Source organism: Neophocaena asiaeorientalis, unplaced genomic scaffold (genome assembly GCF_003031525.2).
Source record: "Neophocaena asiaeorientalis asiaeorientalis breed wild unplaced genomic scaffold, Neophocaena_asiaeorientalis_V1.1 scaffold123, whole genome shotgun sequence".
Lineage (NCBI taxonomy): Eukaryota > Metazoa > Chordata > Mammalia > Artiodactyla > Phocoenidae > Neophocaena > Neophocaena asiaeorientalis.
In genome coordinates this window covers 5387024-5414657 of record NW_020173666.1, presented here as the reverse complement: position 1 = coordinate 5414657, position 27634 = coordinate 5387024, and the positions used below count along the sequence as shown (strand labels likewise).

Below are 27634 nucleotides of genomic sequence, written 5' to 3'. Positions count from 1 at the left end.
GGCAGGCGGACTCTCAACCACTGCGCCACCAGGGAAGCCCCATGCTGTAGTTTTGTTTGTGAAGTTGTGAGCACCCAGCCTCCTAAGGAGCATCTAGGTTCAGATGCTCTTCTCCTCTGGAGGCATGAGTGGGAGCAGCTGTGTCCACTGTCGGAGGCCAGAGAGCTCATGCTTTTGTCTGCGGCCAGCCCTGCCCTCACAGAGCGTGTTTTGCATGTGGTTGTTGAACTTTGATTCAGTGACTCATACTGAGGCACAGGCTTTATCTCCCTCCCTCATCTGATTGCTTTCTTCCTTTCCTTTTTTTTTTTTTTTTTAAGTGCAAAGCAAAACTACCTTTGCAGCTGAACATGACTCTGGTGAAAGGAAGTGGAGCTTTGGCCTGAAGTGGCTCCCCGGGCCTCGGGGACACCTGGCCAGCAGGGAGGACAGCGTGTGACCGCTGCTGAGGGGAGCACAGCATCCACTGTGAGGGCCCTCGACACGCCCTGCTGGTGAGTGCATGTCTCCTGGCCATCCCTCAGTGTGACAGAATGCTGTCAGACTTGGGTCCAGGGGTGGGAGGAGAGAGACAGAGCACACGGGGAAGGGGGAGCAGTTCTTGGATGCGTGGCGTCCTAGCAATATCATCTCCTTCAGTTACTTTGAGGGCTCAGTAGAAAACAATTAGGTAAGCATCTTTAATCTCCTTTGGGTGAAACCTTGCTCATTCTAGCAAAATTGTAGTTAATGTCAAGAGGGCTTTTGTGTACCTCCCTTGAAGGGTTGTCATAGGACTGAATGAGAATTTGTCAAGTGTGAGCACCATGTCTAGCACATAAAAAAATTCTCAGTAAGCTTTCTGTTATTATTTTAAAAAAGAGGGCTTTTGTGGGAGAAAGATTAATGAGAGGAAACTCTTCAGTTTAAGTAAAAACTCTTGCTGTGGTCTTTGAAGATGTTTTAATTTTATGAACTCAGAAGGACTAGAGCTCTCAAGCACATCTGAAACCTGTCTCTGTGCTCCTGAAAGTATCTTCTAGACTAGATGTTTTTTGGCAGGTGTCTAGTTTCCTGGCAGATCAGGAACGTTTGGCAGTGGCCCCAAATGCCGTCTCCTCTAGAAGATGACCCTGTGGGCTTCAAGAAGGCCTGTGAGGACATGGAAATAAGTCTTCACCTGATGGCAGTGAATGTAATTTTGGCCAGTTCCCTGGAGCCATTAGAATGCTTGGCCATGAACCCTAAGATATGACCTCTTCTCCAGGGCCAGACGTTGCCAAGATGACGGAGTGCCAACACCTGGCACGTGAATAGGTTGGGAGTGGCATTTTTTTTTTTTTTTTTTTTGTGGTACGCAGGCCTCTCACTGTTGTGGCCTCTCCCGTTGCGGAGCACAGGCTCCGGACGCGCAGGCTCAGCGGCCATGGCTCACGGGCCCAGCCGCTCCGCGGCATGTGGGATCTTCCCGGACCGGGGCACAAACCCGTGTCCCCAGCATCGGCAGGCGGACTCTCAACCACTGCGCCACCAGGGAAGCCCCAGAGTGGCATTTTTTTTTTTAACATCTTTATTGGGCTATAATTGCTTTACAATGTTAGTTTCTGCTGTATCACAAAGTGAATCAGCTATACGTATACTTATATCCCCATATCCCCTCTCTCTTGCGTCTGGGAGTGGCATTTAGTAGAGGGTTTTGTTTTAAACTTTGCTTCAGAGTTGCCCTGGGATATCGATCAGGACTGTAAATACTTGTGTGTATGCCCGAAGTAACCTACGACAGCACACGAGAGCAGGAGACAAGTTTGAGGGGAAAACGAAAGACCAAGCCAGTCCACCCAGGCTCACAGCTACACTATTCACAACAGCCAAAGCGTGGCAGCAGCCCAGGTGCCATCTGGGTTGCTTGAGTAGATGGATGGATGGATAAACACAATGTGCTATATATGCACAATGGAGTATTATTATTTCCTGCCTTAGAAAGGAAGGAAATTCTGACACCTGCTACAACATGGATGAACCTTGAGGACATTATGACAAATGAGAGAAGCCAGTCACAGAAGGACAAATACTGTATGATTCCACTTATATGAAGTACCCGGAGCGGTCAAATTCATAAAGACACAAAGTAGAACCGTGCTTACCAGGGGTTAAGGGAGGGGGTGGGGACTTAGTGTTTAATGGGGAGAAACTTTCCATTTTGGAAGTTGAGAAAGCTCTGGAGATGGATGGTGGTGATGGTTGCTTAATGCCGCGGAAATGCACTTTTAAAAATCATTAAAATGGTAAATTTTATATTATGACCATTTTGCCACAATTTAAAAAAATTATAATTCCGTTAAAAAAAAAAAGGCCAGACGCAAACCACAAATCTCACGGGCTGAAGTCTTTGCCTCTCTGTGAATTCTTCAAACTCTGACAGCTTCCCTGAGGGCCTCTAGATCTGAGCTGAACCAGAAAACTTCGGCGTGGACCCTGTTTAGAACTTTCTCCTCAGCATGGTGGGTGACTTCTGATGGGTGTCTGTGGTAGGTTTCCCTGGAGCTGGCAAAGGCGACCCAGGAACGGACTTGGGGGTCAGTGTCGTGTGTTGAATGAGGGCTGGCCCTGCTCTGTGGCCGCCGAGCAGCCCTGGACTGCACCCTCTGGCAGGAATTGGGACGCCCTTGGGAGCCTAGTCTCTCCCATCCATTAGCTGTGGGATCCTGGGTACACCATCAAAACTTCTCTTTCCCTCAGTCTTGTCACCTGCAACGTGAGAAACTCTTTCCATGTCCCAGGGACTTTGGGATTTTCCAAAGGTGACATACCAGCAGGCACTTGTAACTAGAAAACACAGTGCCCATGTGAGCTGCTGTTTCTCTACAGCTCCTATCCCTCTCGTTTTCTCATTCTTCTGTTTCTCATTTATTTTTTTCCTTAGGGGCTCTTCCAGCCAGAGGTTACAGCCTTTTTGGCCCAGAGCCCCTCCCTCTGGATTGGCTGATTCTAGAAGACCTGATCTGACCCCCGTTGTTCCACTTGTGAGGTGTCCCTCCCCTCCTTTCCTGCTGTTCTGTCAGGTCCTGAACCCACCTCCACAGCCTTGACACTGAGCACAGAGCAGCGTGCCACACTGACCGTTGTCAGAGCTCAGGAGACCTGAGAAGATTTTCAAAGTGTCACTAATCATCTGTGCTGTTTGTGACTTCCAGTCAAGATTGAGGAAGAAAACTAAGATGAAATTGTTCATACTTTCAGGTCTTAAAAATAGAAAGGAAAAAGTAGCTCTGGCAGTGGTGCAGCTCAAGGGCCGACAGAGCTGAAGGGGGAGGGTTGTGACCGCAGCCTCCCACCCCCGTGTTCTCCCTTATTTGGAAATTTTATGAGGAAACGAAGTTATTTTAAAGTCTCAAGGAGAGGGGGGAAGCCTCTGAAGTAGGTGAATTCTTTCAGTTAATTTCGTGTAAAAACAGCCCTCCTGTCCCACACATAGCCTTTCAGAAGTCTGCTCAGAAAAGGAGCCCTGTTGAAACTTGAGGGTTCTGTGGGGAGCTGCCAAGGTCAGGGTCCCACTCCTTCTCCCCCGCCCCAGGGGAAAAGGCCAAGTTTTTTCAGTTTGAAAATGTTCATGTTTCTGTCATACCAGAACGCAAAGTCACAAAACAAATGTGGACTCTCCTCGTAGCTGTTACTTGGTGACCCAAGAGAAGTCACCTGACACAGTCGTATTTTGGTTTTTCCATTTCTGTGATGGCAAGGTGTTGCCTCCGTCCTGAACACAACTCAAAGCAACCCATTATTTTGGGCATCTACTTATGGTCAATCTCTGCCATTTAGTAGCTTTATAGCCTTTACTCTGTACCACTCTGAACCTCAGTTTCTTCATCTGTGAGAAGGGAGTACTTTTATCTACCCTAACCACCAGGGATGATGGGAAGTTCAAGTAAGAGTCTCTACAAGAAAGCGACGTGGAAACGAAGAACAACGTGAATACAGACTTTTACGTTGGTGTTGCCTGTACTGTCTTTCTTCTCTTTCTTTTTCTCTCGTTTGTGTTCCCTCCCTCTTTTCTTTCTTCCACCCATCCTCTCAAGCCTCCCTTCTCTCTCTCTTCCAAACCCAAATAAGTGCTACAGAGCAGGCGTAAGCAGGGAGGGGTAGAGGTGGGAGCGACTGGGGCCGCCAGGACTGGGAAGGTTTCTCGGAGGAGGTGACAGTGGGGTTCAGTCTGGTAGAGGAGGGGCAGGCGCTCCACAGTGGGAAGGGCCCGAGGGGAGGCCTCCAGGCCTGAGAGACCAGAGTCTTTCAGGGACAGTGAACAATCCCTGGTGTGAGGCTGGCCTGCCGGGCAGGTGAGTGTCCCCTTCCTCTGTGGACATTGGGCCAAAGCTGGACCCCGGCCCAAGGGAACAACCTTCCTGAGAGAAAAGGACTGGCCACTGGTCAGGGAAAAGGTGAGACTGAACTAGAGGTATGTGGCCATCGAGACTGGAGAAGGGGTTGCAGCCGTTGTGAGGGGCCTTGCCTCTCATGCTGAAGGGTTTGACATCTACTATTAAGGACCCCAAAGAAATTTTGCTTATGTGGGTTCTAGCTATCTATGCATATGTACCTTATTAGAAACTAAAACTATGAAATTTAAAAATAGTCATTTATTTTAAAATCAGAATAAACCAATTATATTAATATAAATGATGCATTTTATGAAAAAGAACTCTATTTTCCAAAACCCCCCAAATTTGTAAGAAGACTGGGACTGATTTACATTTTTTGCAAATCTCTTTAGTAGCCAATTTAATAGAAGACCACTTGCTTCTCATATCTGCTTCCACATTCAAGCTGTCACAATATCACACAACACGTAGCCTCTGGGACACTTCATGGTACGCTCGTGAGAGGATGAGAGTGAAAAAAACCCAAATTACACCTAAGCATTATTATGGAAATAGTTTTTACCTTAAAGACTCCCTGAAAGGGTCTTGGGCTCCCCCTGGACCCCACTTTGAGAACCACTGAAGTGGGCTCAGCAAATGCCTGGTGAGTGACAGCATTGTGAGTTCCCACAGCACTTTATCGAATAGCCTGCAGGGCATTTATCTCCTAGATTTGCAGCCATGTGTGCCTGGTGCTTAGCAAGAGGTCTGAGCCAGAAGCACAGTTGTGTGCTCATTGATCTAGGGGCTGGTGGAGGGCATGAGGGGGAGGGAAGATGGCCTGGGCAGGGCCCTGACATTGAACGAGGGAGCAGAGGCTAAGGAAAGAGCTGGAAAGACTTAGGAGGAGACCCAGGCCAAATTGTACAACCTAAGGGAGAAGAGAGTTTCAAGAAGGAGATGGTCCAAAATTTTTGGATTTAAAAATCACAAGGAAGGGGAGTGGTCCACAGAGTCAAAAGTCGCAGAGAGTTTGCCTAAGGTGAGGCGTGTGAAGGTGCTGTTGGATTTGGCAGTTAGGATGTCATGGTGACCTTGGGGGCAGTTTTGGTGTTGCAGCAGTCAGTGGGCCAGGTGGGTGGGAGCTGACAAGTGGAGGCTGCAGGAGAGACCTCTCCATCCAGGAGGTTGGCTTACAAGTGCCCTTGACCTGCCAGCCCCAGACATTGTGAGTCCTGCTTGGGTTCCAGCACTACAGGGAGATACCCTGCAGGAGAGGGAGTGGCCATGCTGGGAACCCAGAAGAGAGAATGTTGCAGAGGATTCCAACAAGAGACTAGGAACTGAGGATAAAGAACCTGTAATACTGAGGAGGGGATGAGGTGAACTGATAGACGTGTGTGAATGTGCGCTGAGCATGAAGTGTAACAGGGTAAGATCGAAGACCATCTAAATTTCCGTCATCTGGCATATGGATAAACACCATTCATTCATTCAACAAATATGCATTGAGATTCAGCTGTGCCAGGCACTGTTCTAAATGCTGGGGTTACGGTGGGCAGCAGAACAGGTAAACCGGCAGGGAAAGCTTTCCAAAATGCCTTTTTAGTAAGAAAAGTACGTTGCTAAACAATAAGTCCAGAATGATGCTATTATGTGAAAATCACCTCCTTTAAACAGTACATGTGTGTATCTATTAGATATGCAAGTAAATGCATAGAAAAAACTCTAGAAGGAGACAGGAGAGGCAAGTGGGATTTGGGGTATGTATGAAGAGACCTTATATCTTTTTATTTGCTATACTTCTACATTGCTTCAGTTTTTCACACTCAATATATTTTCGTGATTATTTCTATATTTTAAAAGGCTTTTTGAAAGATGTAGGTCTCTGTGAGTAGAAAAGAGAGAAAAGACAGAGGGACCCAGTCTGTCCAGAGTGTCCCCTTTGGCTCTCTCGTCTTTTTCTTGTAAACGTCTGTCAGGCTGCAGCCCACTGCCCAACACTACCCCAAAGGTGCAGGCCAGGCAGTGATGGCTGAGTGGAAAGGATCAAATTTGGGTTAGGCCCTTCTATTTTAGAGGTTCAGTACGATCTGAGTTTATTGCTAGGGAAAGCTGTGCCAGTGCACAGAGCTGAATTTAGGTCAGAGCGTTGTGTTTCTGGGAATAGAATTCACCAAGGGGCGTTTTCCCCTATTTAAGCCGTGGAGCTGTATTAGTTTGCCAGGCCTGCCATGGCAAAATACCACAGACTTGGTATTTATTTTATGCACGTATAATATGTATACAATCGGCCCTCCATATCCTCGAATTCGACCAATTGTGGATTCAAAATATTCGAAAAAAAATCCCAGAAATTTCCCAGACCCAGGCCCTGGAAGGCTGAGCCCCTCACCTGCTCTGGCACTGGAGAAGCTGTCCCGCCACCTGTCCTCCTTCCTGGCTTGGTGGGGGCCTGGCTGAGGGGCAAGACTGACCCACGGAGGAAGGGGGAATCTGTACCTGTTGCTGCTTCCTCTGTCTTGGCTAACCCCCGTTCACCCTGAACAGCTAACGAAACTCAAAGAGTTCCCAAAGCCTGAGACCTGGGCCATTCAAGCAAAACTTAAATTTCCCACGCCCTGGCAACTGTTTACATGGCATTACATTGTATTAGGTATTATAAGTAATCTAGAGAGGCTTTAAACTATACCGGTGCGTATGCCTAGGTTGTATGCAGATACTAAGGCATTTTATATAAGGGACTTGAGCATCCAGAGTTTGGTATCTGCAGGGGTCCTGGAGCCTGCCCCCTGTCCCCAATACCAAGGGATGACTTTATAGATTTATTTTAAAATTTTTAATTTATTATTATAATTATTATTACTATTATCATCACCTCCTCACAGTTCAGGTGGCCAGAAGCCTGAGATCACAGTGTCGGTGGGGCTGGTTTCTTCTGAGGCCTCTCTCCTTAGCTGGTAGATGGCCTCTTTCCCCTGTGCTTTCGCATGGCCTTCCCTCTGTACCCAACTGTGTCCGGATCTCCTCTTCTTATGTGGATACCAGTCTTATTGCATTAGGGCCCACTCCACTGACCTCCTTTTACCTTAATCACCTCTTTAAAGACCCTATCTCCAAATAGTCACATACTGGGGGGCTGGGGGCTGGGCTTCAACATATGAATTTGGCGGGGGAAACAATTCAGCCATAGCAGAGCCTAAAAAACATTTCTTTGGCCTGTGCACAAATGTCCCGAGGGCTGGGTGGCCTGCTCAGCGGCTCTGGGTCCCTCTGGCCCCCTTGCAGGACCGGGAGTGGGGTGAAGGCCTGGGAGAGCCACTAGTACAGGCACCGTGGTTGCATCACGGCTCTTCAAGCACACTGAGCCACTGAAACTCCTCAGGGGACCAGGCCCCGACGTGACTTCCTGACAGATAAGTGGGGGGAGAGAGCACCCATAATTCACCTCCTCTGCCCAGGAAACACCTGATGGATGCCTTTTCTCTCTAGCTCATGCCGGTAGGGCTCTGCCAGGAGGAGGCCAGCGGCAGGACCCTCACGGGGGCCCAGCTGGCACAGCATGGAGCGCTCGAGAAAGATGGAGTTCTTCCAGAAGCTGGGCTACGGCCGGGAGGATGTGGTCAGGGTGCTGGGCAAGCTGGGCGAGGATGCCCTGGTCAACGACGTGCTGCAGGAGCTGATCCAGATGGGCAGCCGGCCCAGTGCCCACGAGGGCAGCGCCGCGCCCCTGCTCGTTCCCAGGGGCTCCTGTGGGAACCCCGACTCTGCCCAGCGTGGGCTGAGGGCGGACCCGGAAGAGGACAGAGGAGGCCCAGCCAGTTCCTTGCGACCCATAGTGATCGACGGCAGCAACGTGGCAATGAGGTAGCTTTCTTCGTCCCCTAACCGCGGGCGGGGAGAACTAACCTTCTTCTCAGTGGGTCTGTCCGAGGAGCTTTGGAGCCCATGGATGGGGCTTGGAATCCCCATTCCATCCCTCAGTAGCTGTGTGGCCTTCAATAAGTCAGTTAACCCCTCTGAGCCTCACTTCCTCCACCTGTAACGTTGGTCTACAAGCTCCGTAGAAGGTAATTGTAAGAACTGGAGCTGCACAGAAATGCCTAGGGCAGTGCTGGCACAAAGTAAGTGTTCAACAAACGGCAGCTTTTATCGTACTAACTCAGGAATAATCGGGGAAGAGCCTAGAGCTGGGCCTTGGTGAGCACGGCTCCCTGTCTGGTGTCTGTCCCTGACCAGCTGTGTGACTCTGGGAAAGCTGGGGTATCTCAAGCTTCCTCCTCTGTGACACAGGTCAAGAGAGAACTCTTCTACTCCCCTCGAGGTTATGAGAAGCAGATGGGAAAACGTAATACTTGAACTGTGCTGGAAGCCCTCTGCTGGGGGTTGTGAGCTGTGCTGGTGGCGGCCCTGGTGGTGGAGTGGCTCCCTAGCTGGGTGCGGGAGGTGTGCTTGTGGCCCCTGAGCTCTAGAGGCAGTGTTATACTGGTGTATTGGCATCTTGTGTGTTTCGGTGATGAGAGCTTCGCGCCCCAACTCATCTTTCCCGGAGAGGCCAAGTTCAGCTGAGAGAGAAGCTTTGCAGCCTCACCCATGCTCCGCACTGGGCACGGAGGAGGCTTTGCCCAAACAAGCGCGTTATTTTACTGTTTGGCTTAGCTGCAGCCCAGCAAAGGGCAGAGCTACAGGAAGTCGGTCACTCACAACTACAAATAGACACACGTCCCTTTCCAAAAGCTGAGCCACAGTGGATGGAGAAGAGCAGTGTTATCGGCGCTGAATGTGTCAACGGGGTATTCTTTGGCTGACAGACCGAGTGGTTTTCCCTGAAAATTTGGGCTCGCTTTTTTGTTTTTAAATTTAAAAAAAAAATTATTATTTGGTTGCGCCAGGTCTTAGTTGCAGCAGGTAGGCTCCTTAGTTGCGGCATGCATGTGGGATCTATAGTTCCCTGACCAGGGATCGAACCTGGCCCCCTTGCACTGGGGGTGTGTGTGTCTTAATCACTGCGCCATTAGGGAAGTCCCTGGGCTCACTTTGGATTGGGCGCTGCAGGACAGAAGTGTGGAAAGGTTAACTCAAGATGGCACAGGCTTGGGGGTAGTTCCAATATGCCCTGCTTGGTGTGTAGGACAAGTTCATTCAAGCGTTCATTCAAGTTTTAGCCAGCCAAGTCTCCCTGGGCTTGATTATGTCAATAGGCAATGGAGCCCTGCCTTTTCCCTGGGGCCTAGGAGCTGGTCCTTCGGTCTCTAAGGCATTCTCACACATGCTCTGTGGAGGCACCAGATAGGTGAGACTCTGAAATCCTGCTTAATTCAAGATCTCTGGGGGAGTTAAAGGGATTTTTAAGAATCCAGTAGGTTCTGAGCATCCTAGGAAGAAAGTCTGCTGGGTTCTGAGAGGGGCCTGGCCTCTGCCTGGTCTGGATGAGGCATCTCTTCTTCTAGACATCAGTAGAAAGACATGGGTTACATGTAAAGATTTTTTCGATATGGACCATTTTTAGTCTTTATTGAATTTGTTACAATATTGCTTCCGTTTTGGTTTCTTGGCTGTGAGGCATGTGAGATCTTAGCTCCCCTACCAGGGATCAAACCCGCACCCCCTGCATTGGAAGGCAGAATCTTAACCACTGGACCGCCAAGGAAGTCCCTGGCTTGTATTTAAAGTAAGGTGATATTGCTTAAATCGAAGACCTTTCCAGTCCTAAGATTATATGAGCTCTCCGATTCCAGATCAAAAGAGCAGAATGACTGCAGGGTAAAACAACTACTTCAGGTGCTACAGGAAAGCATTCTCTCTTTGGGGACCAGACTTTTTTTTTTTTTTTTTTTTTACTATTTATTTATTTATTTGGCTGCACTAGGTCTCAGCTGCGGCACGCAGGATCTTCGTTGCCGTGTGTGTTCTGGCGTGTGGGATCTTCTTAGTTGCAGCATGCCAACTCCCAGTTGTGGCATGTGGGATCTAGTTCCCCGACTAGGGATCGAAAGCAGGCCCCCTGCACTAGGAGTGCAGAGTCTTAGCCGCTGAACCACCAGGGAGGCCCTAGGGACCAGACGTTTTTTAGGAACAGCTACAATAGGGTGATGGTGGAGGGTTTTCTTTTGGTGAAAGTCTCTGTTGCTGCTTGGAATTCACATTTAAACCACGTCCTCTATTTGCACATGACCTAGACGTGTTCTGGGTAAATCCATTTAGTCCCACCCCGCCCTCACCTCCTACGATTGTAATTAGTCTGTGGCTTACAAATGGAAACCATCTCTCAGGCTTATTATGAACATGTGTGTGTCAGAACATGAATTCTTTCAGACTTGTGCTGCCTAAAAACGACCTCAGATACCTAGAACACATGTATTTGTGTGTGTTCTCAGGGTGTGTACGTACATATATGCACATATACACAAACATCCCCTCCCCTGCCCCCCTGCATCCCCTTAGTTAGGAACAAAAAGAGAAATTTCACAGCTCCCTGATGGTGGGACTTAATTTGTTCAAAGGCACGTCTGGGAGAGAGTTGGGGTCTGATGTTCAGATCCACACCCGCTCCTTCTCCTACAATAACACCTCCCGTGTCCTCCAACCAGAGTTTCAAGAGGACCCCTGACCTCAGACTCTGCCAGATCCTCGTTTGTAAAGGATAGCTCCCAGTGTGGGGTGCATCTTTAGAGGGGCCAGATTACTGAAACCCAGCATGGTGTCTACTCGTTATCTGCTGACCTCAAAACTCAGTTAACCTCAGAAACATGGTTTCTGAAAGTTCTCCTTCGCTGGTTTGGTAGTATCGCAGGCATTGCCATTCTCTGTTTTCGAAGATGCTGCTGCTTCATGTGCTGTCTGGTCCTGGAAGGAGTGGGGAGGAGCCTAAAAGACAGGTTGGGATGCATGTCGTTTCTGCCCTGAGCAGGTGAGAAGCGTGTCTTCTGTTGGCAGCAGCATCCTATAGGGTGACTGTTGCTGATTTGCTGACTGTGGCTTTGTCCCCTGGAGCCTGGGACTGTGTCTGCCTTTGCTCACAGAGAACAAGAGCCTGACTTTTCAGCCATGTTTTTTTTCTCATTATCTTTGGGAAGTTGTGTTTCAGTGGATCTTTAAAGACTAAAAAAATCTGTATTAGTTTCTATTGCTGCTATATCAAAATTACCACACAAATGTAGTGACTTAAAACAGCACAAATGTATCGTCTCGTAGTTCTGGAGGTCAGAAGTCTGGCCTGGGTCTCCCTGGTTTGAAATCAAGGTGTCGGCAGAGCTGTGTTCCTTTCTGGAAGCTCTAGGGGATGATATGTTTTCTTGCCTTTTCCGGCTTCTGGAGGCCACCTGCATTCCTTGGCTTATAGCCCCTTCCATCTTCAAAGCCAGCAGTGGCCTGAAATGATTTACAAAAAGTAGAATCTGTATACATATATTGGTTCCCTTGGGAGAAGATCCACAGCTTCCAATAGCTACTTAGAAGGTCTGTGATCCCCAAAATGTAAAGAAACACTGATGTAGAATGAGCAGTTCTAGATAATGTCATGCTTTACGGCAGGGCGCTAAGCCTCTCCATTAGCACAGAGAATGTGAGAGGGGGTCATTTGTCCTTGCCTCTGACCATCTGAGTCGAGAGAGGAAAAAGCACAGGAAGGGCCTAGAAGGGCTTGGCCAAGATCAACACTGGCTCCATCAGACCCTGGCCTCCAGCCTTGTGCTCTGACCATACCATCACTCTAGGAGTTTCCATGGGCTCCTCTCCCCAGAGCCTCAGAATGTGTAGGCCAAGTCTATTTGTAGTGGCTGAACCCGGTAGGCCTGGGGTGGCTGCTCTCTGGAGATCGGCAGTGAGGGTCACTGGCCAAGTGCTTTTTAAAATAAGTGGGAATGTATTTGTTCAGAGCATACATCTTGTTCAAGTCATTTCGAAAGGACCATACCACCCAATTCCAAAAACCTCCCATCTCCTCACTGTAACAACAAAAGGAGTCTATTTGGTTCTTACAAGCAGGAGCAATGGCTTCATTTACCATTTCCTAAGTGGTGGGTCAACTTCAATGTGAATTCTAAGTTGCAGTGGCGGGCGTGTAAGATTGGGACCTGGGAAGCAGATCTCATGCTTGTCCGTAGTTTTGCTGAAATCCTTGTATTTCACATGGGAAGTTAGGGAGGTCAGGAGCAGGGGACAGAACATAGGGCTTAAGAGTCCGAAGATCTGAGTTGTGACCTCTAGCCTAGGGCTGCCCAATAGCGCAGCTCCCTGTGACGATGGAAAGTTCTTTACCCGCATATGGTGGTCCATATGGTGGCCGCTTGCTACATGGGGCTGCCAAGCACTGGAAATGTGGCTGGTGTGGCAGAGGAACTGAATTTCCAATTTTATTTCTTTTGAATTAACTTGAAATGTAAATAGCCACATGTGGTGAGTGTCTGCATAATGGACGGTACAGCTGTAGCTCCTCAGCTTACCTACTGTGTGACCTCCACATGTGTCACCTGACCTTTTTAAAAAAATTTTTTTAATGTAATTTAATTTTTTATACAGCAGGTTCTTATTAGTTATATGTTTTATACACATTAGTGTATACATGTCAATCCCAATCTCCCAGTTCATCCCAGTACCCCACCCCCCGCTTTCCCCCCTTGGTGTCCATACGTTTGTTCTCTGCATCTGTGTCTCTACTTCTGCCCTGCAAACCGGTTCATCTGAACCATTTTTCTACGTTCCACATATATGCGTTACTATACGATATTTGTTTTTCTCTTCCTGACTTACTTCACTCTGTATGACAGTCTCTAGGTCCATCCACGTCTCTACAAATGACCCAATTTCGTTCCTTTTTATGGCTGAGTAATATTCCATTGTATACATGTACCACATCTTCTTTATCCATTCGTCTGTTGATGGGCATTTAGGTTGCTTCCGTGACCTGGCTATTGTAAATAGAGTCACCTGACTTTTTTGAGCCCTGTTTATACAGGTAAGAGGTTGGACTGAATAATGATAATCTTATGTACTTTCTCATCTCTAACATTCTAGGACTCAGGGTGATTACTTTATGCATGTGTGAAAGAAATAGATGCATTTTTCTCATAAAGGAATGTCTCTTCTTCTGCAGAGGTTCAGAGAGAGTAAGTAACTTGCCACAGGTCCCAGAGCAGTAAGTGCCAGTCTCTGGCTTCAGTGCTCTTTCCATTTCCCCAGCACTGTGTATCTTTGGGCTGCTAATTCCATGTATCTTTGGTCTCAGAGTGGGAGACCCTGACCCCATAAACTTTTATTCCGGGGCCAGAGCCTTTCTGTGCTGCCCAAAGTCCTCCCCAGGCACGATGAGCTCCAGACGTGCCCGCTGCAGACAGGACACGCCAGACCCCTCTCCCTCACCAGGGGCCAGGATGCCCCTCCTGCAGCTGCCAGCCTGTTGGGAACCCTCAGAAGGTCACGTGCATTGAATGGTGGCTCTGCTTGACCAGCAGCACAGAGACGGATTTTCAGTCCCTACACCTTCAGGGGTGTGTAGGCGTACGTGTTTGTGCATGTGGGCATGTGCAGGAAAGAGGAAGCTGTGAGCTGAGCTCTGGAGTCGCTGTACGCTTGGCCTTAAGAAAAATGTCCAGAGGTTTTAAAAAGGTGACTTTCGTTGAAAGCATGTGACCAGCTGCACTGTGGTGTTTGGGAAGAATGTTGCTTCTCGCTGCCGACTCTTGCCAACATTTTCTTGCCTGGCAAACTCACAAATACCCACACGCACTGACAAGTACCAGTGGTGTATGTTCTGTAGGCAGATTTAGGAAAGGAGTGAGTTGAAGGCTTTCAGCCTGGGGAAAAAACACCTGATAATTTCACATCCTCTTACTGGCCTTGACAAGGGTTTCATTTGAGTGTTTCCTCATTTGGGGGTGTACAGGGTTTTTTGTTTGACTTGTTGTTTACCTTTTTAAACTCTTAAAAACCTTAACAGAATCTGGCGTACTCTGGAGAAACAAATCTTCAGTGATGAGAGAGCTGAGGTTGGCAATGGGAGGTTTTCATCAGGCCCCTCTCAGTGGGTGTAGGGGGCACACTCCTGGGCTGGGGGTCCAACCTGCCTCTCAGCCCCTGAATGGACTCCAACCAACGTTGGCCTTGGGTTCCCACCTAAGTCTGCACCCATTTCTCCTTTTATGAGATGAGGGAGCACCCTCTCTCAGAGGTCACCCCCTGTCTCCCTGCTGACCTGAGCTGGGGAGATCTCTTGGTGGAAGGGCTAGAAACTCCAGGTTCAGAGTGTTTGCAGTTTAACCCCAAGTAAGAAACAGAGTCAATCAGTGTTGGGCCTTTACATCTCACACCCCAAAGGAATCTCCGCTTGTCTTTCCTTTCGTCCCACCCCCAAACCACCGCCTAGCTCTTCATAAGACCGTCTGCTGGTTTCTGCAGAGACTTCTTGGGCAACAGTTAATGATACAGGGGCGTTCACTTAGATTATCAGTTACTGTAAATGGCTACGCGCTGATGGTGGCTGCCCAGGCACACTCGTCAAGCAGGATTTGCCTCAGGTACCTACCCACTTCCGTTACCACCTCCCTTTGTTCAAATCCTCTCACTCCTGTTTCCTTTTCCCGAGGCCTGGCGCTCAGCTCTCTGCCTGATAAAGTGGTTCTCAGTGGCTTTTAAGAAGCGCTAAGGTCCCTCCCCCAGCTCGAGCATTTTAACAGCTGGTAATTTTTTAAAGTTTTGATTGGAGAACAGTTGATTTACAGTGTTGTGGACAGGTGGTAATTTTTGCTCCGAAGGAGCTGCTGTCTGGGTCCCAGGAGCAGAGACTGGAGAGGGGCAGGAATAAATCGAGATGGGAAGGAAGAGTTTGCAGCCCAACAGATTAGGCTCTGAGATCAGCAAGCCAGCACATGGCTTTGCTTTAGTTTCCTCAAGGGTGAAATGGGGCCAATGTCACTTCCTCAAGGGCTTCTTGCAATGATTAAATTAGGCACACGTGCAAAGTGGTCAGATACACAGGACTCTGTTAAGAATGAGCTCCAAGAAGCTGGGGCGAGGTCTGCCTCGTTCACTGCTCCCCAGGCCCCCAGCACAGCGCCCTGCTGACGGGGATGTTCACAGCTGCATGCTGAGCGAGTGGAGGAGAAGCCCAGGGGAAGGGGTGCCTCTGGCTAACGTACTTCCCATTTGTACGTGGGGTGTGGGCTTCCAGGGTGACCGCTGAACTTTATTACCTGACTGAGAGCTCTGCTGCCTCCTAGAAACAGAGCCCCACGTGGTGAGGAGGCGACCCCTGCTTGTGGCATCAATCCTGCCATTGCTCAGGGCTTTCTGTGGCCAGGACTAGGGCAGCCATGATGGGGTTTTGAGGTTGGTAAAAAAAGACATGGCAAGGACTGAACATAGATAATCTTCACATTTCTAGAGACCAGAAGGCTCATGAGGCTGGGGTAGAGTGTGTGCAAAACGGTGGACCTGAATGAAAAATCCTCCATTCCAGAGAGACCAACTTAGGGGTTCTCAGGGCCAGTCCCCAACCTCCTTGTGCCTGGAATTCAGGCTGGAAGAGAGGGTACCTCTGAGGGAGAGAGGGAAGATACTGGCCGCACTGATGGGAAGACGTACACTCCCTCCATCTTCCACTGGTCTGGGGGGTACGTAACTGTCCTTTGGAGCCTCTTGGTTGGGGTCTGCCATCTTGGAGTCCTGTATCAGAGAGGCCGTGGGGCCAGTTTCTGCTGCATGAAGCTGATGGTGGCCCCATTCCTCAGCTCTTCTCTTCCTGAATCTCTGCACCTCCAACTGCCTCCCCTCCACCTGCCTCCAGAGTCACTGGAACTCGTCACCCTGCTCCCCATTGCCCATTCACAGGGATGGGGTGCCTGATACCTCTGATGGGTGTGAGATTTATACCTCCCAACCCCCGTCCCAAGTCACACACCCATCAAAGGCATCAGGGATGGAAAGTTGGCTTTTGAACAGTTAAAGACAGATAGGTAGTCACAGAAAAGAGAGCAGTCAAGAAACAAATTTTAGGGACTTCCCTGGTGGTCCAGTGGTTAAGACTCCATGCTCGCAATGCCGGGGGCCCGGGTTCTATCCCTGGTCGGGGAACTAAGATCCTGCAACCCGCATGCCACATGGCACGCCAGAGAAACAAATTTTAAAAGAATTGTGGCAACGATATGTTTTCTTGAGAATGGACTGTGGGCACTTTGCTGCGGCCAAGAGATACATATGCTCGGGGGCGGGGTGGGAGTGTGGGTATCATCAGATGTTCACATCACTGCTGCAATGTGCACAGAACACAGACCTTATTTTCTATGATAGGTGAAATCTCTTCGCCACCTTCTAGGTAGCGGGAAGGAGCAAACTTTACACTTGCCCGTCTGTGATAGCTCAGTGTCTTCTGTCTTCTGGAGGACTCAGGCTTCGTGTTTCCTCTCCCTTCCCCTGCCCCTCTCCCAAATGGCATCTGGAGGCTTTTGAGACCTGGTGTTTTCTGGCAGAGGGGTCTGGGACGGTCACCGGGCTCCTCTGCAGAGCAATGGGCTGGCCTGGCTTCCGGAATGGTCAACAGAGAGGATCATCGGTCCCATTTGTCCTTTTGGGGAACCATGCTGGCTTAAAGTGCTGTCCATTCCCAGGCTGCGTGAAATCCTCCAGGCCCGGGGAAGCAAGGGATCCAGGGGTGTCGCTTCCGGTTCACCTATCCGCCACTTTCCTCCACGGCAGCTCTGTAGCCCTGTGGGAGGCTGCACCCACTGAAACCACGATTTCTCTGAGAGGCTTGCGATAGACCCAGGCTGTGCTGAGAGAAAAGCCTTCAGCCTCCTGTTCACATCCATCGCGGTGTCGCCAGCCCTTCCGTCCCCTCATGGCTCAGCGAGTGGGGCAGGCCTGGGGGGCAGGGTAAGGACGCTGTGAGTGGCCCCTCATTCTCCCTCCGTCTCCTTGTTTTGCAACTTCTGCTGGGGCCGAAGGGACTAGCTTTTCATTTCCTCTTCCTTTTTACCACAGAAGGCCCCATTGATTTTTTAAAAAATAAATTTATTTGTTTGTTTTTGTTTTTGTCTGTGTGTGTCTTCGTTGCTGCACGTGGGCTTTTCTCTAGTTGCAGCGAGTGGGGGCTGCTCTTTGTTGCGGTGCGCGGGCTTCTCATTGCGGTGGCTTCTCTTGTTGCGGAGCACGGGCTATAGGCGCGCGGGCTTCAGTAGTTGTGGCACGTGGGCTTCAGTAGTTGTGGCTTGTGGGCTCTAGAGCGCAGGCTCAGTAGCTGTGGTACATGGGCTTAGTTGCTCCGCAGCATGTGGGATCTTCCTGAGCCAGGGATCGAACCTATGTCACCTACATTGGCAGGTGGATTCTTTTATTTTTTGTGTTTTTTTTTTTTTACTATTACCATTTTTATTAGACACTCTTCTAAAAAAAATCCTAGTCTAACTAAATATACTGAATTAGAAATAAGGGGTATTAACTGTAGGAAAAGAAGATATAAAAGTAGTATTATTGCTGATAATTAAAACAATGTATTACTTGAGAACAAAAACCACAAACCATTGCAGAGGAAATGCCCCAGAAATAGACCCTTGACTACATAAGAAAGTAATATAAGATGAAGAAAGGGCCACCAGTCAATGGGAAAGAAATTGGGTTATTCAATCAATTGTGTACAGAATCCAACTATCTACTTTGAAAGAGAAAAATTGCTTAGAGCTGCATGTTACATTCTACCACAAAACAAATTCTAAAATACTAAAAAGATAAATATGAAAAACAGTCATAAAACTAAAGAAAACAAAGTTGATTATTTATCATATCCTTGAATCAGTAATAATGTTCTAAACTCAGTTAAAAAAAAAGAAGAAACTGCAAAGAAAAAGATTGGTACACTTAAATATGTAAAAATCTGAAACTTCTGCATGTCAAGAATTGTAAAATTACATGTCCAACAAAACTAGAAAAAACATTGGCAATAATATGACAAAAGCTTAATATCGTTAATAGGTAAGTGTTTTTACAAGTAAAAGAAAAAACAGACATCCCCAAAGATATGCAACAGAAAAATAAGCAAAGAACATGAATAGAAAATTCACAGAGAAAAAACAATAGCTAATGAACATATATTTTTTTAACGTTCAATCTCATCAGTAATCAAAAAATGCAAATTAAAGCAAGATTTCATTATTTGCCAATAAAATTACCAAACTGTTGAAATGATGCAGTACTCTAATACACAACTGGTGGGAATGTGAATTGGGACAGTCTCTCCGTAAGATAATTTAGCAATATGTATCAACACCCTTAATAAAAGTACTCAGGTTCTTTGACCTAGTAATTCTAATTTGAGGGAATCTATCCTCACGACATAATTTTGAAATACAAGCAGAGTTTTATGCACAAAGATGTTAACTATGTCATTATTTATGATGGCAAAAGACTGGGAATAACGTAAATGTTCAGTAATAATGGATTAAGTAGATAATGTAATTCTACATGATGAAATTACATTTACTACAAACTCTTTTTTTTAAACATCTTTATTGGAGTACAATTGCTTTACAATGGTGTGTTAGGTTCTGCTTTATAACAAAGTGAATCAGCTATACATATACATATATCCCCATATCTCCTCCCTCTTGCGTCTCCCTCCCACCCTCCCTATCCCACCCCTCTAGGGGGACACAAAGCACCGAGAAGATCTCCCTGTGCTATGCGGCTGCTTCCTACTAGCTATCTGTTTCACATTTGGTAGTGTATATATGTCCATGCCACTCTCTCGCTTCGTCCCAGCTTACCATTCCCCCTCCCCGAGTCCTCAAGTCCATTCTCTACAACTGTGCCTTTATTCCTGTCCTGGCAGGCGGATTCTTAACCACTGTGCCACCAGGGAAGTCCCCCTGTTGATATTTTCTCCTTACTGTTTGCATAAGCCTCACAGCTCAGCGACAACGGCCAAAGGGCTATTTTCTCTAAGCTGGAAGACCCTACAGATCTAGGGGGGTGAGGCCTGGTTCCTGATACGTCACTGGGGCTACAGGAATCTAGAGTTCTCTTGAATCTCCACAAAGCCCAACTTCTAACACCATTGATTAGCATTTCTTTTTTTATTTTTTTAAAGAATTAATGACTTCTTACCATATGGTGTCATATACTAAGACTTCATGATGTTTTCTTTTTAAAAAAAATTTTATGTATTTATTTATGGCTGTGTTGGTCTTCGTTTCTGTGCGAGGGCTTTCTCTAGTTGTGGCAAGCGGGGGCCACTCTTCATCGCTGTGCACGGGCCTCTCACTGTCGGAGCCTCTCTTGTTGCGGAGCACAGGCTCCAGACGCACAGGCTCAGTAGTTGTGGCTCGTGGGCTCAGTTGCTCCGCAGCATGTGGAATTCTCCCAGATCAGGGCTCAAACCCATGTCCCCTGCATTGGCAGGCAGATTCTCAACGACTGCGCCACCAGGGAAGCCCCTGATTAGCATTTCTAAGACTCCCTTTTTTACTTTATAAACCTGGACCTATCCTAATCCTCTCTGAGAAAGTAGTGGAAGAAGCCACGCACAAGAGAAAGCACAAATGTGAAGATCTGATGTGTTGGCCTTGCCTGGATGTGGAGAGGATGCGAGGGCCATGGGGACCCTTGGCTCTCTAAGCACCCAGCCCTGCCTCTCCCACCTCCCCTTCGCCTGCTCCATGGGTTGCAGCCGTACTGTCCTCTTTTCAGTCCCTAGACGCGCAAGCCTTTCCTGCACCAGGGTCCTTCCAGCCAACCCTTCCCTGTGCCTGGGCTGCTTCTCTTCCGGCTGCTCGTAAGACCTGTTTCTTCTCAGTCATTCATTTCTTCAGCATGTTTTTTTGAGCCCTTACCAATTATCAGGCACCACCATGCTAGGTGCTGGGAACGACGGGCAGCAACAGGAACCTATGCTCTAGAAAGGGGGAGGCCCAATTCATCCCCTGGGGGAGTGTGCATGTCCAACTGTGCTAAGTGCCAGGAAGGACAAGGATGGTGCTGTGAGGACTCCTAACAGGGGAATCTGACGGAATTTAGAGGCGAGGGGATGCTTTTCCTGAGGAAGTGACGATGAAGCCGAAGGAGGAATGGGCTGGGCTGAGAGGAGTGGAAATAGTTGGTGCAAAGGCCCTGTGATGGGAGTGAAGGGAGATGCATGGTCAGGACAAAGGGCTGAGGGAGTGCCGGTGGCTGGGTGGAAGTTGTGAGCAGGGGGTGAGCTAGTCTTGAGGCCAGACCACGGCCGAGTCCCACTGAGTCTGCATTCTCAGTATCTCAAATCTATGTACCTGTCTCCCTCTCTAGCAAAATGCCGCTGACCTCCACTCATGAAGTCTGAGGGGTGTTTTCAGGCTTCACTGGCCCCTCAGAGCAGCATTTGGCTGCCTTCCTCCCGAGGCTTCCACGGTGCAGCCTCTTCTGCTTTACCCCCTTCTCTTCCTTTTTTTTTTCTTGGCGGTACGCGGGCCTCTCCCGTTGCGGAGCACAGGCTCCGGACACGCAGCCTCAGCGGCCATGACTCACGGGCCCAGACGCTCCGCGACATGTGGGATCCTCCCGGACCGGGGCACGAACCCGTGTCCCCTGCATCGGCAGGCGGACTCTCAACCACTGCGCCACCAGGGAAGCCCCCCCGCTTTTTTTCTGAGAGATGCCTTTGCTTCTTTCGTTGGTTGTCCTGCTCTACCTGCAATCAGCTGCTCGGTTCCAGGGCTCCTCCAGGTCCAGCCCCTGGATGCTCACTCTGTCCAGGCAATTCTCCCCACGCGGTGGCTCCAACTGGTGCTTAAACAGATGACTCACATGTTTTATCACCCAGACCTCTCTTCTGAACCCTAGCTGTTTATTTAATATTTCCACTTAGAGGTCACCAAGGCTCCTCCCAACTCGCCATGTGTCCACGACCAAACTCAGGATCGTTTTCTCTAAATCCTGTCTTCCTCCCAAACAGAGTCTGTCTCAGGGAGCCCTCCATCCCCTTATACAAGCCAGAAGTCTCCTCAGTGCCTTTTCCCCTATCACCCCTGTACCCAGTCAATCACCACCTTCTGGAGATACTACCTTCTAACTATCCCTCAGGTTCACCTACTCTTCACCACCACCAGCTGGGTCCAGGTCACCATCAGGTTTTGCTTTGATGACTACAACTGCTTCTTAACTGGTGTCCCCCCTACTCTGGATCCTTCCAACTTATTGTCCTCTGTGCTGCCAGGTTGAACTCTTTGAAACATACATCAGATCACATCTCATCACATACACCCCCCGGTCTTAAAATCCTAAAATCTTTCTTTTTTTTTTTCTAAAATCTTTCTACAGCTCTCATGCTTCTTAGGAGTAGATAGATCTTCTAGCTCCTAAGACCCTGCCTGGTCTTTTTCTTTTTTAATTTATTCTATTTATGTATTTGGCTGCTCTGGCTCTTAGTTGCGGCACGTGAGATCTTCGTTGCAATATGCGGGATCTTTAGTTGCAGCATGTGGGATCCAGTTCCCTGACTAGGGAACGAACCTGGGCCCCCTGCATTGGGAGCACGGAGTCTTAGCCACTGGACCATGAGGGAAGTCCCCCTGCCTGGTCTTGAGCCTCCTCTCACACTACTCTCTCCTTCCTGCCTCCACTGATGGGTGATTACAGTGGAATTTGGGGGGCACATTGGCACCCTTACTTGGACTTGGGGAGACAAATATCACATTGACAACCCTCTCTCTCTTTTTTTTTTTTTTTTTTTTTTTTTTTTTTTGTGGTACGAGGCCTCTCACTGTTGTGGCCTCTCCCGTTGCGGAGCACAGGCTCTGGACGCGCAGGCTCAGCGGCCATGGCTCACGGGCCCAGCCGCTCCACGGCATGTGGGATCTTCCCGGACCGGGGCACGAACCTGTATCCCCTGCATCGGCAGGTGGACTCTCAACCACTGCGCCACCAGGGAAGGCCCTGACAACCCTCTCTTGATCCATATTAGCTTCAGTTAATAAGAGGATCTTGTCTATTAATCCTTGGAATGCACTCCCCTTGGAGCCGGAGACCCTCTACATATTATCACAAACTAATTGGTTCCAATTAAGGGATATATTCTGTGCAAAGAATGACCTATTTTTAAAATGCAGATTTGCCTGATTCCCTTTGATTATGAGACTATGATCCAGGCTATTCCCAGGAAAAGTCACTCTTGAGGAACCCTTCCTGTTTCTCTGCAGATGTCTTTGTTTTCTCATTGTAGTCATGGAAATAAAGAAGCCTTCTCTTGCCGCGGAATCCAGCTGGCTGTGGACTGGTTCAGGGACAGAGGACACACCTACGTCAAAGTTTTTGTCCCCTCCTGGAGGAAAGAACCACCAAGATCTGATACCCCGATTAGAGGTATGCTGAAGCAGGTACATTCTCAAGAGGGACTATACACCTTTCCTCCACAGTACTCCTGAAAATCACAGTCAGTTATCTGCTTACCGCTTGTTTGATGATGTCTGTCTTCCTCACTGGACTATAAGCTCCATGAAAGCACTGACCACGAGTGTGCCCTGCTGGAGCCCTGTCACCTAGCGTAACAGCTGGCATATAGCAGGTGCCCAATAAATAGTTGTTGATAGATAAATGAACAAAGTATTTACTCTTTTAGTGTGAAAGATTAAGTTCCAAAAATAATAGAATCTTATAACTTTTAACACTCTGCAGAAAGATTGGGTCTGCATCCCACCCCTAGTAGAATACAGGAACTGAAAGAGGCATCCGTTTGGTCCAGTGATATTTATTAACTGAACATCTAGTTCAATCTCTTCATTTAAAAAAAAAACAAACAAAGGAAAACGAGACCCAGGGAATTCTTTATTTTTAATTCTTATATCAGCTAGGAATATTTTCAGCTACAAATAATAGAACAGGTGGTTTAAATAAACAGGGTTTTTTGTTTGTTTGACTTTCTTATAAGAAGTCACATGCTGAGCCACTGCTGGTATCATGTCAGCCAAGTCCGCAGTGTTGGGGCCGACCTCTTCGTGATCCTGGCAGGTTTCATTGACTTCTTCTTCCAGCCTTTTAACCAAAAGTTGCTGGTTTTGTTTTCAGTTCTGTCAGTGGTTACCAGTTGCTGCTTCTTCTCTTTCGGATTCTGTTTTTTAAGTAAAACGCTATTCTTGTTTTACAGATACGGTATCTTCTTGACTATTTCTATACTAATACAGACTTTTAAAAAGTTCTCTGAAGTTCCATGAATCATATTTATTTTTTCTGGGGTCAGTTCTGTTTGTTCATCTCTCTCTTTGTGCTGTTAAATCTTCTTCTCAAAAGTCTGGTGATCCTTTGCTTGTCAGTGTTTACTTGTGAAAAAAGAACCAGATTGGTTGAATACGTACCTGTGCAGTTGCCATGGGCTTCCTCTCCTGGTATTTGGATCTTTCCCTAAAAGGTAGGACTGACCATTGAATGTGCTGAGCAGGAGTTCACTTCAGCACACCCTGCGCAGAGCAGGCAGGCAGCTGGACGCCTCTGCCCACCACACATTCCAGTGCCACGAGGATGATGGTTTTACTTTAGGAGGTCAAAGGCCACATGGGAACCTCCTCCTTCCTAGTTATATCTTCACTTTCCATGCAGTGATAGGGACCAGAAAGGGTGGATGCAGCTGCCCCATGGTAGCCTTTCAGTTAATAATCCGACTTCTGCTGACTCGCCACTCCTGCTGGAGAGCGCTGGGACTTTGCAGGGAAGGGGCTCTACCTCCTCTTCAGCCTCCATGCACATCTGGGCTCCATGCACATCTGGGCTGTGGTTCCCTTTGTACTGTAGGATCAATATGATCCTACCTGCTTTCTTTCTTTCTTTCTTTTTTTTTGCCGTGTGGCATTGTGGGATCTTAGTTCACTGACCAGGGATCAAACCCAAACCCCCTGCATTGGAAACATGGAGTCTTAACCACTGGACCGCCAGGGAAGTCTCGGATCCTACCTGCTTTCTTTCTTTCTTTCTTTTTTTTTTTTGCCGTGTGGCATTGTGGGATCTTAGTTCACTGACCAGGGATCAAACCCAAACCCCCTGCATTGGAAGCATGGAGTCTTAACCACTGGACCGCCAGGGAAGTCTCTGATCCTACCTGCTTTCTGTCTTCCTAAAATTTGTCAAAATCCTGGGTTTGCTGCTGTCCCCAAGCCCATTTTTAATGTGCTTATGGATTCCCTACCCCTTCTGTACTGTTTCCCTTCTCTTTCAATGGGATTATGAGAAGGAGGGGGGATGAACACTTGTGTTCATCATGGACCAGTTGTCCCAGATTATTCTTTATGGTCTGAACATGGAGAATGGTGGCTTCCAACAGCTATGCAATGTTGTACAATATATATTGTGCGATACGTAACGGATAACGAGTAGGGAACTCACTTTGGGGTAGGAAGAATTTTTAAACAAGCCACAACAAATGCAGAGAGACAGCGGAAAGAGTCATACATTTGCCTACATTACAATAAAAGCTTCCGTTCATTAGCGAATACCACAAAAACAAGAAAACGAAAAGACAAGCCTCAACCTGGGAGAGGCCATATATCACATATCCCTGATGAAGGATTCCTGTTGGAATCTATAGGGAACTTATCCAAATTAATAAGACCAAGACAAAGGACACATATATAGAAAAATGTGCTAAGGCATTTGACAGAAGAGAAAACACAAATGGTCAATAAACATATGAAGAGATGCTCAGTTGTATTAGTGACCAGAGAAATGCAAAATAAAACCACAGCAAGAGGCCACGTTACACCCACCAGACTGGGAAAAATTTTAAAAACCTGCAAATGCCAAGTGCTGGCAAGGTTGCCTTAGACGCTGTGTTGGGTAGTAACTTGATATAACTACTTTGGAAAACAATGCAGCGTTACCTTGTAAAGTGCCTTTCCCTACAACTCAGCAGTATCACTCCTTAAGACAGACCCTAGAGAAACCCTTGTCCTTCTGTACCAGGAGACGTCTGTGCAAAACTGACAGTCATGACATGGCCAGACCTCATGCACACAATGTTCAATGAGGAAAGAAGTTGCCCCAGAGTATGTGCAAGGTGATTCCATTCGTGTAAAGTCTGGAGGCTCATAATCACATTGGAAATTGTCCTTTTGAAGGGTACATATATACGCATTTAAAAAAATAAAAGCAAGGGAATTATAAACACAAAGTTCTCAAAACTGGGTTATCTTAAAGGGAGTGGAGGGAGATGCAAACTTCGAGGGGCAATGGGGACTTCAAAGCACGGGCCATGTTCTATTTCTCAAAGGGAGTACCGCACACATGGCATTTAGCTAATGAATTGTAGTTTAAAATTGGAGTATAATTGACTTACAGTGTTGTATTAATTTCAGATGTACAACGTAGTGATTCTGTTGCAGGAAAAATGGGACACGAGGATAGTCATGTCTGAGGTCTTGAGTGAGTCCTTGGGACAGACGACCAAGTGAGGGTCCTTGGCTTTGGGCAGGAGAGAATTCTAGAATGAACCATAGTAAAGTGAAAGCAGGTTTATTTAGAGAGCTACACACTCCATAGACAGAGTGTGGGCCATCTCAGAGGGTGAGAGCCGGCCCTGCGATATGGAGTGGTTAGTTTTTATGGGCTGGGCTAACGAGTGGGAGGAATATTCTGTCTTGGAGAAGGGGCAGGAGTTTCTAGGAATTGGGGCACCCCTACTTTTTGGCCTTTTATGGCTAGCCTTGAAACTGTCATGGTGCCTGTCATAGTGTCATTTAGTTAATGCATTACAATAAGGGTATAATGAGGCTCAAGGTCTAGGGAAGTCTAATGTTCTGCCATGTTGCGCCTAGTAGGTTCTAATCAGTTTTTGTCGCATCCCGTTCTTCTTAATGGTTGTGGCATTCTTTCAATAGTTGTGTCCTTCCGCCTTCCTTCCTGTCTCAATTCGATATTTTTATACATTACAAAATGATCAAGGCTTCCCTGGTGGTGCAGTGGTTGAGAGTCTGCCTGCCGATGCAGGGGACGCGGGTTCGTGCCCCGGTCCGGGAGGATCCCACATGCCGCGGAGCGGCTGGGCGCGTGAGCCATGGCCGCTGAGCCTGCGCGTCCGGAGCCTGTGCTCCGCAACGGGAGAGGCCACAACAGTGAGAGGCCCACGTAAAGAAAAAAAAAAAAAAAATCACCGCACACACGGCATTGAAAAAAAATTATTCTTTGTACCATACATGCATTATGCACTTTTGAAAAGTCTGGGAACCATGTCATATAGGAAAGGACTGAGACATGGGGGACGAATATGCTAATAATCTTCCACATGCGGAGTAACTGTTTCGTGTGGAAGGGATTTCTTTTGTCTCCGAAGGCAAAACTAAGATCAAAGAGTAGGCAGTCCAGAGATGCAGATTTTAGCTCCTGCTAAGAGACCTTGTAACGTCTGCAGCTCCCAGGACACACTCCCTCCTCCCTGGCTTCTTGGGGGCTCTCCCCACATGCGCTGGTCCAGTCGTCCCACAGATGCTGTGAGACAGGTGCAGGAGTCATCTTCCTCATCTTATAAGTGCAAAACCTGATGTTCAGAGAGGGGTGAAAAACCCGAGAGCTGGAGCTAAGAGCGGAATGTAGGCGGCAGATTCCTAATCCCGGGCTCTCTGCGTGACATTCTTGTGTCCCTCAGAGCTGTCAGTTGTGGGCTGCTCCGTCCTGAAGGTGTCCCAGCAGACTCCTGTGTCATGGGAGGGGGGGCAGTGGTTCTCCGCTAAGGGCCCCGGCACCACTCTTCCAGGTGGATGCAGGGCTCCTGGTAATTCCTAAGTGCCGGGATTCTAGTTAAAATAGGGATGTCTTTCTCCAGAAGAAGGCCTCTGTGTCTACTGTGGGAGGGGCACGGGGCAGGTAACCATCACAACGACAAGAGCTGTGGCTTCACTCTTCCTTCCAAAGTGCGTCTCCCTGGCTGGGCACCATCCTCAGGGCTCCTGTCATGACGCAGGCAGGACAGAAGCCAAGAGCCCACTTGACCTCAGGCTGCTGGCAAATTCTGATCAGAGAGGAGCCCTGAGCTGCCGGAGCAGCTCCGGAGTTTAGGACGGCTCTGGGGGTGGAGAGTCCCTCCGAGAAAGCGCCTCATGCGGTCCCCGCCCTGCGGCCCCCAGAGCAGCACGTGCTGGAGGAGCTGGAGAGGCAGGCGGTGCTGGTGTACACGCCGTCCCGCAAGGTGAGCGGCAAGCGCGTGGTCTGCTACGACGACCGCTACATCGTGAAGGTGGCCTACGAGCAGGACGGGGTCATCGTCTCCAACGACAACTACCGCGACCTGCAGAGCGAGAACCCCGAGTGGAAGTGGTTCATAGAGCAGAGGCTGCTCATGTTCTCCTTCGTCAACGACCGGT

At 48.2% G+C, this 27634-nt stretch overlaps 1 protein-coding gene across 1 annotated transcript in view; it reads left to right on the top strand.

The window, feature by feature from the left end:
• The first annotated feature begins 323 nt into the window (after positions 1 to 323).
• Positions 324 to 27634, top strand: part of ZC3H12D (zinc finger CCCH-type containing 12D) — a 31653-nt gene continuing 4342 nt past the window's right edge. The window contains exons 1-4 of the mRNA XM_024747900.1: positions 324 to 494; positions 7827 to 8201; positions 22516 to 22655; positions 27398 to 27632. Of these exons, the coding sequence (XP_024603668.1) occupies positions 7897 to 8201; positions 22516 to 22655; positions 27398 to 27632 (680 nt within the window). The 5' untranslated portion in view covers positions 324 to 494; positions 7827 to 7896. The remainder of the gene's footprint in view (positions 495 to 7826; positions 8202 to 22515; positions 22656 to 27397; positions 27633 to 27634) is intronic.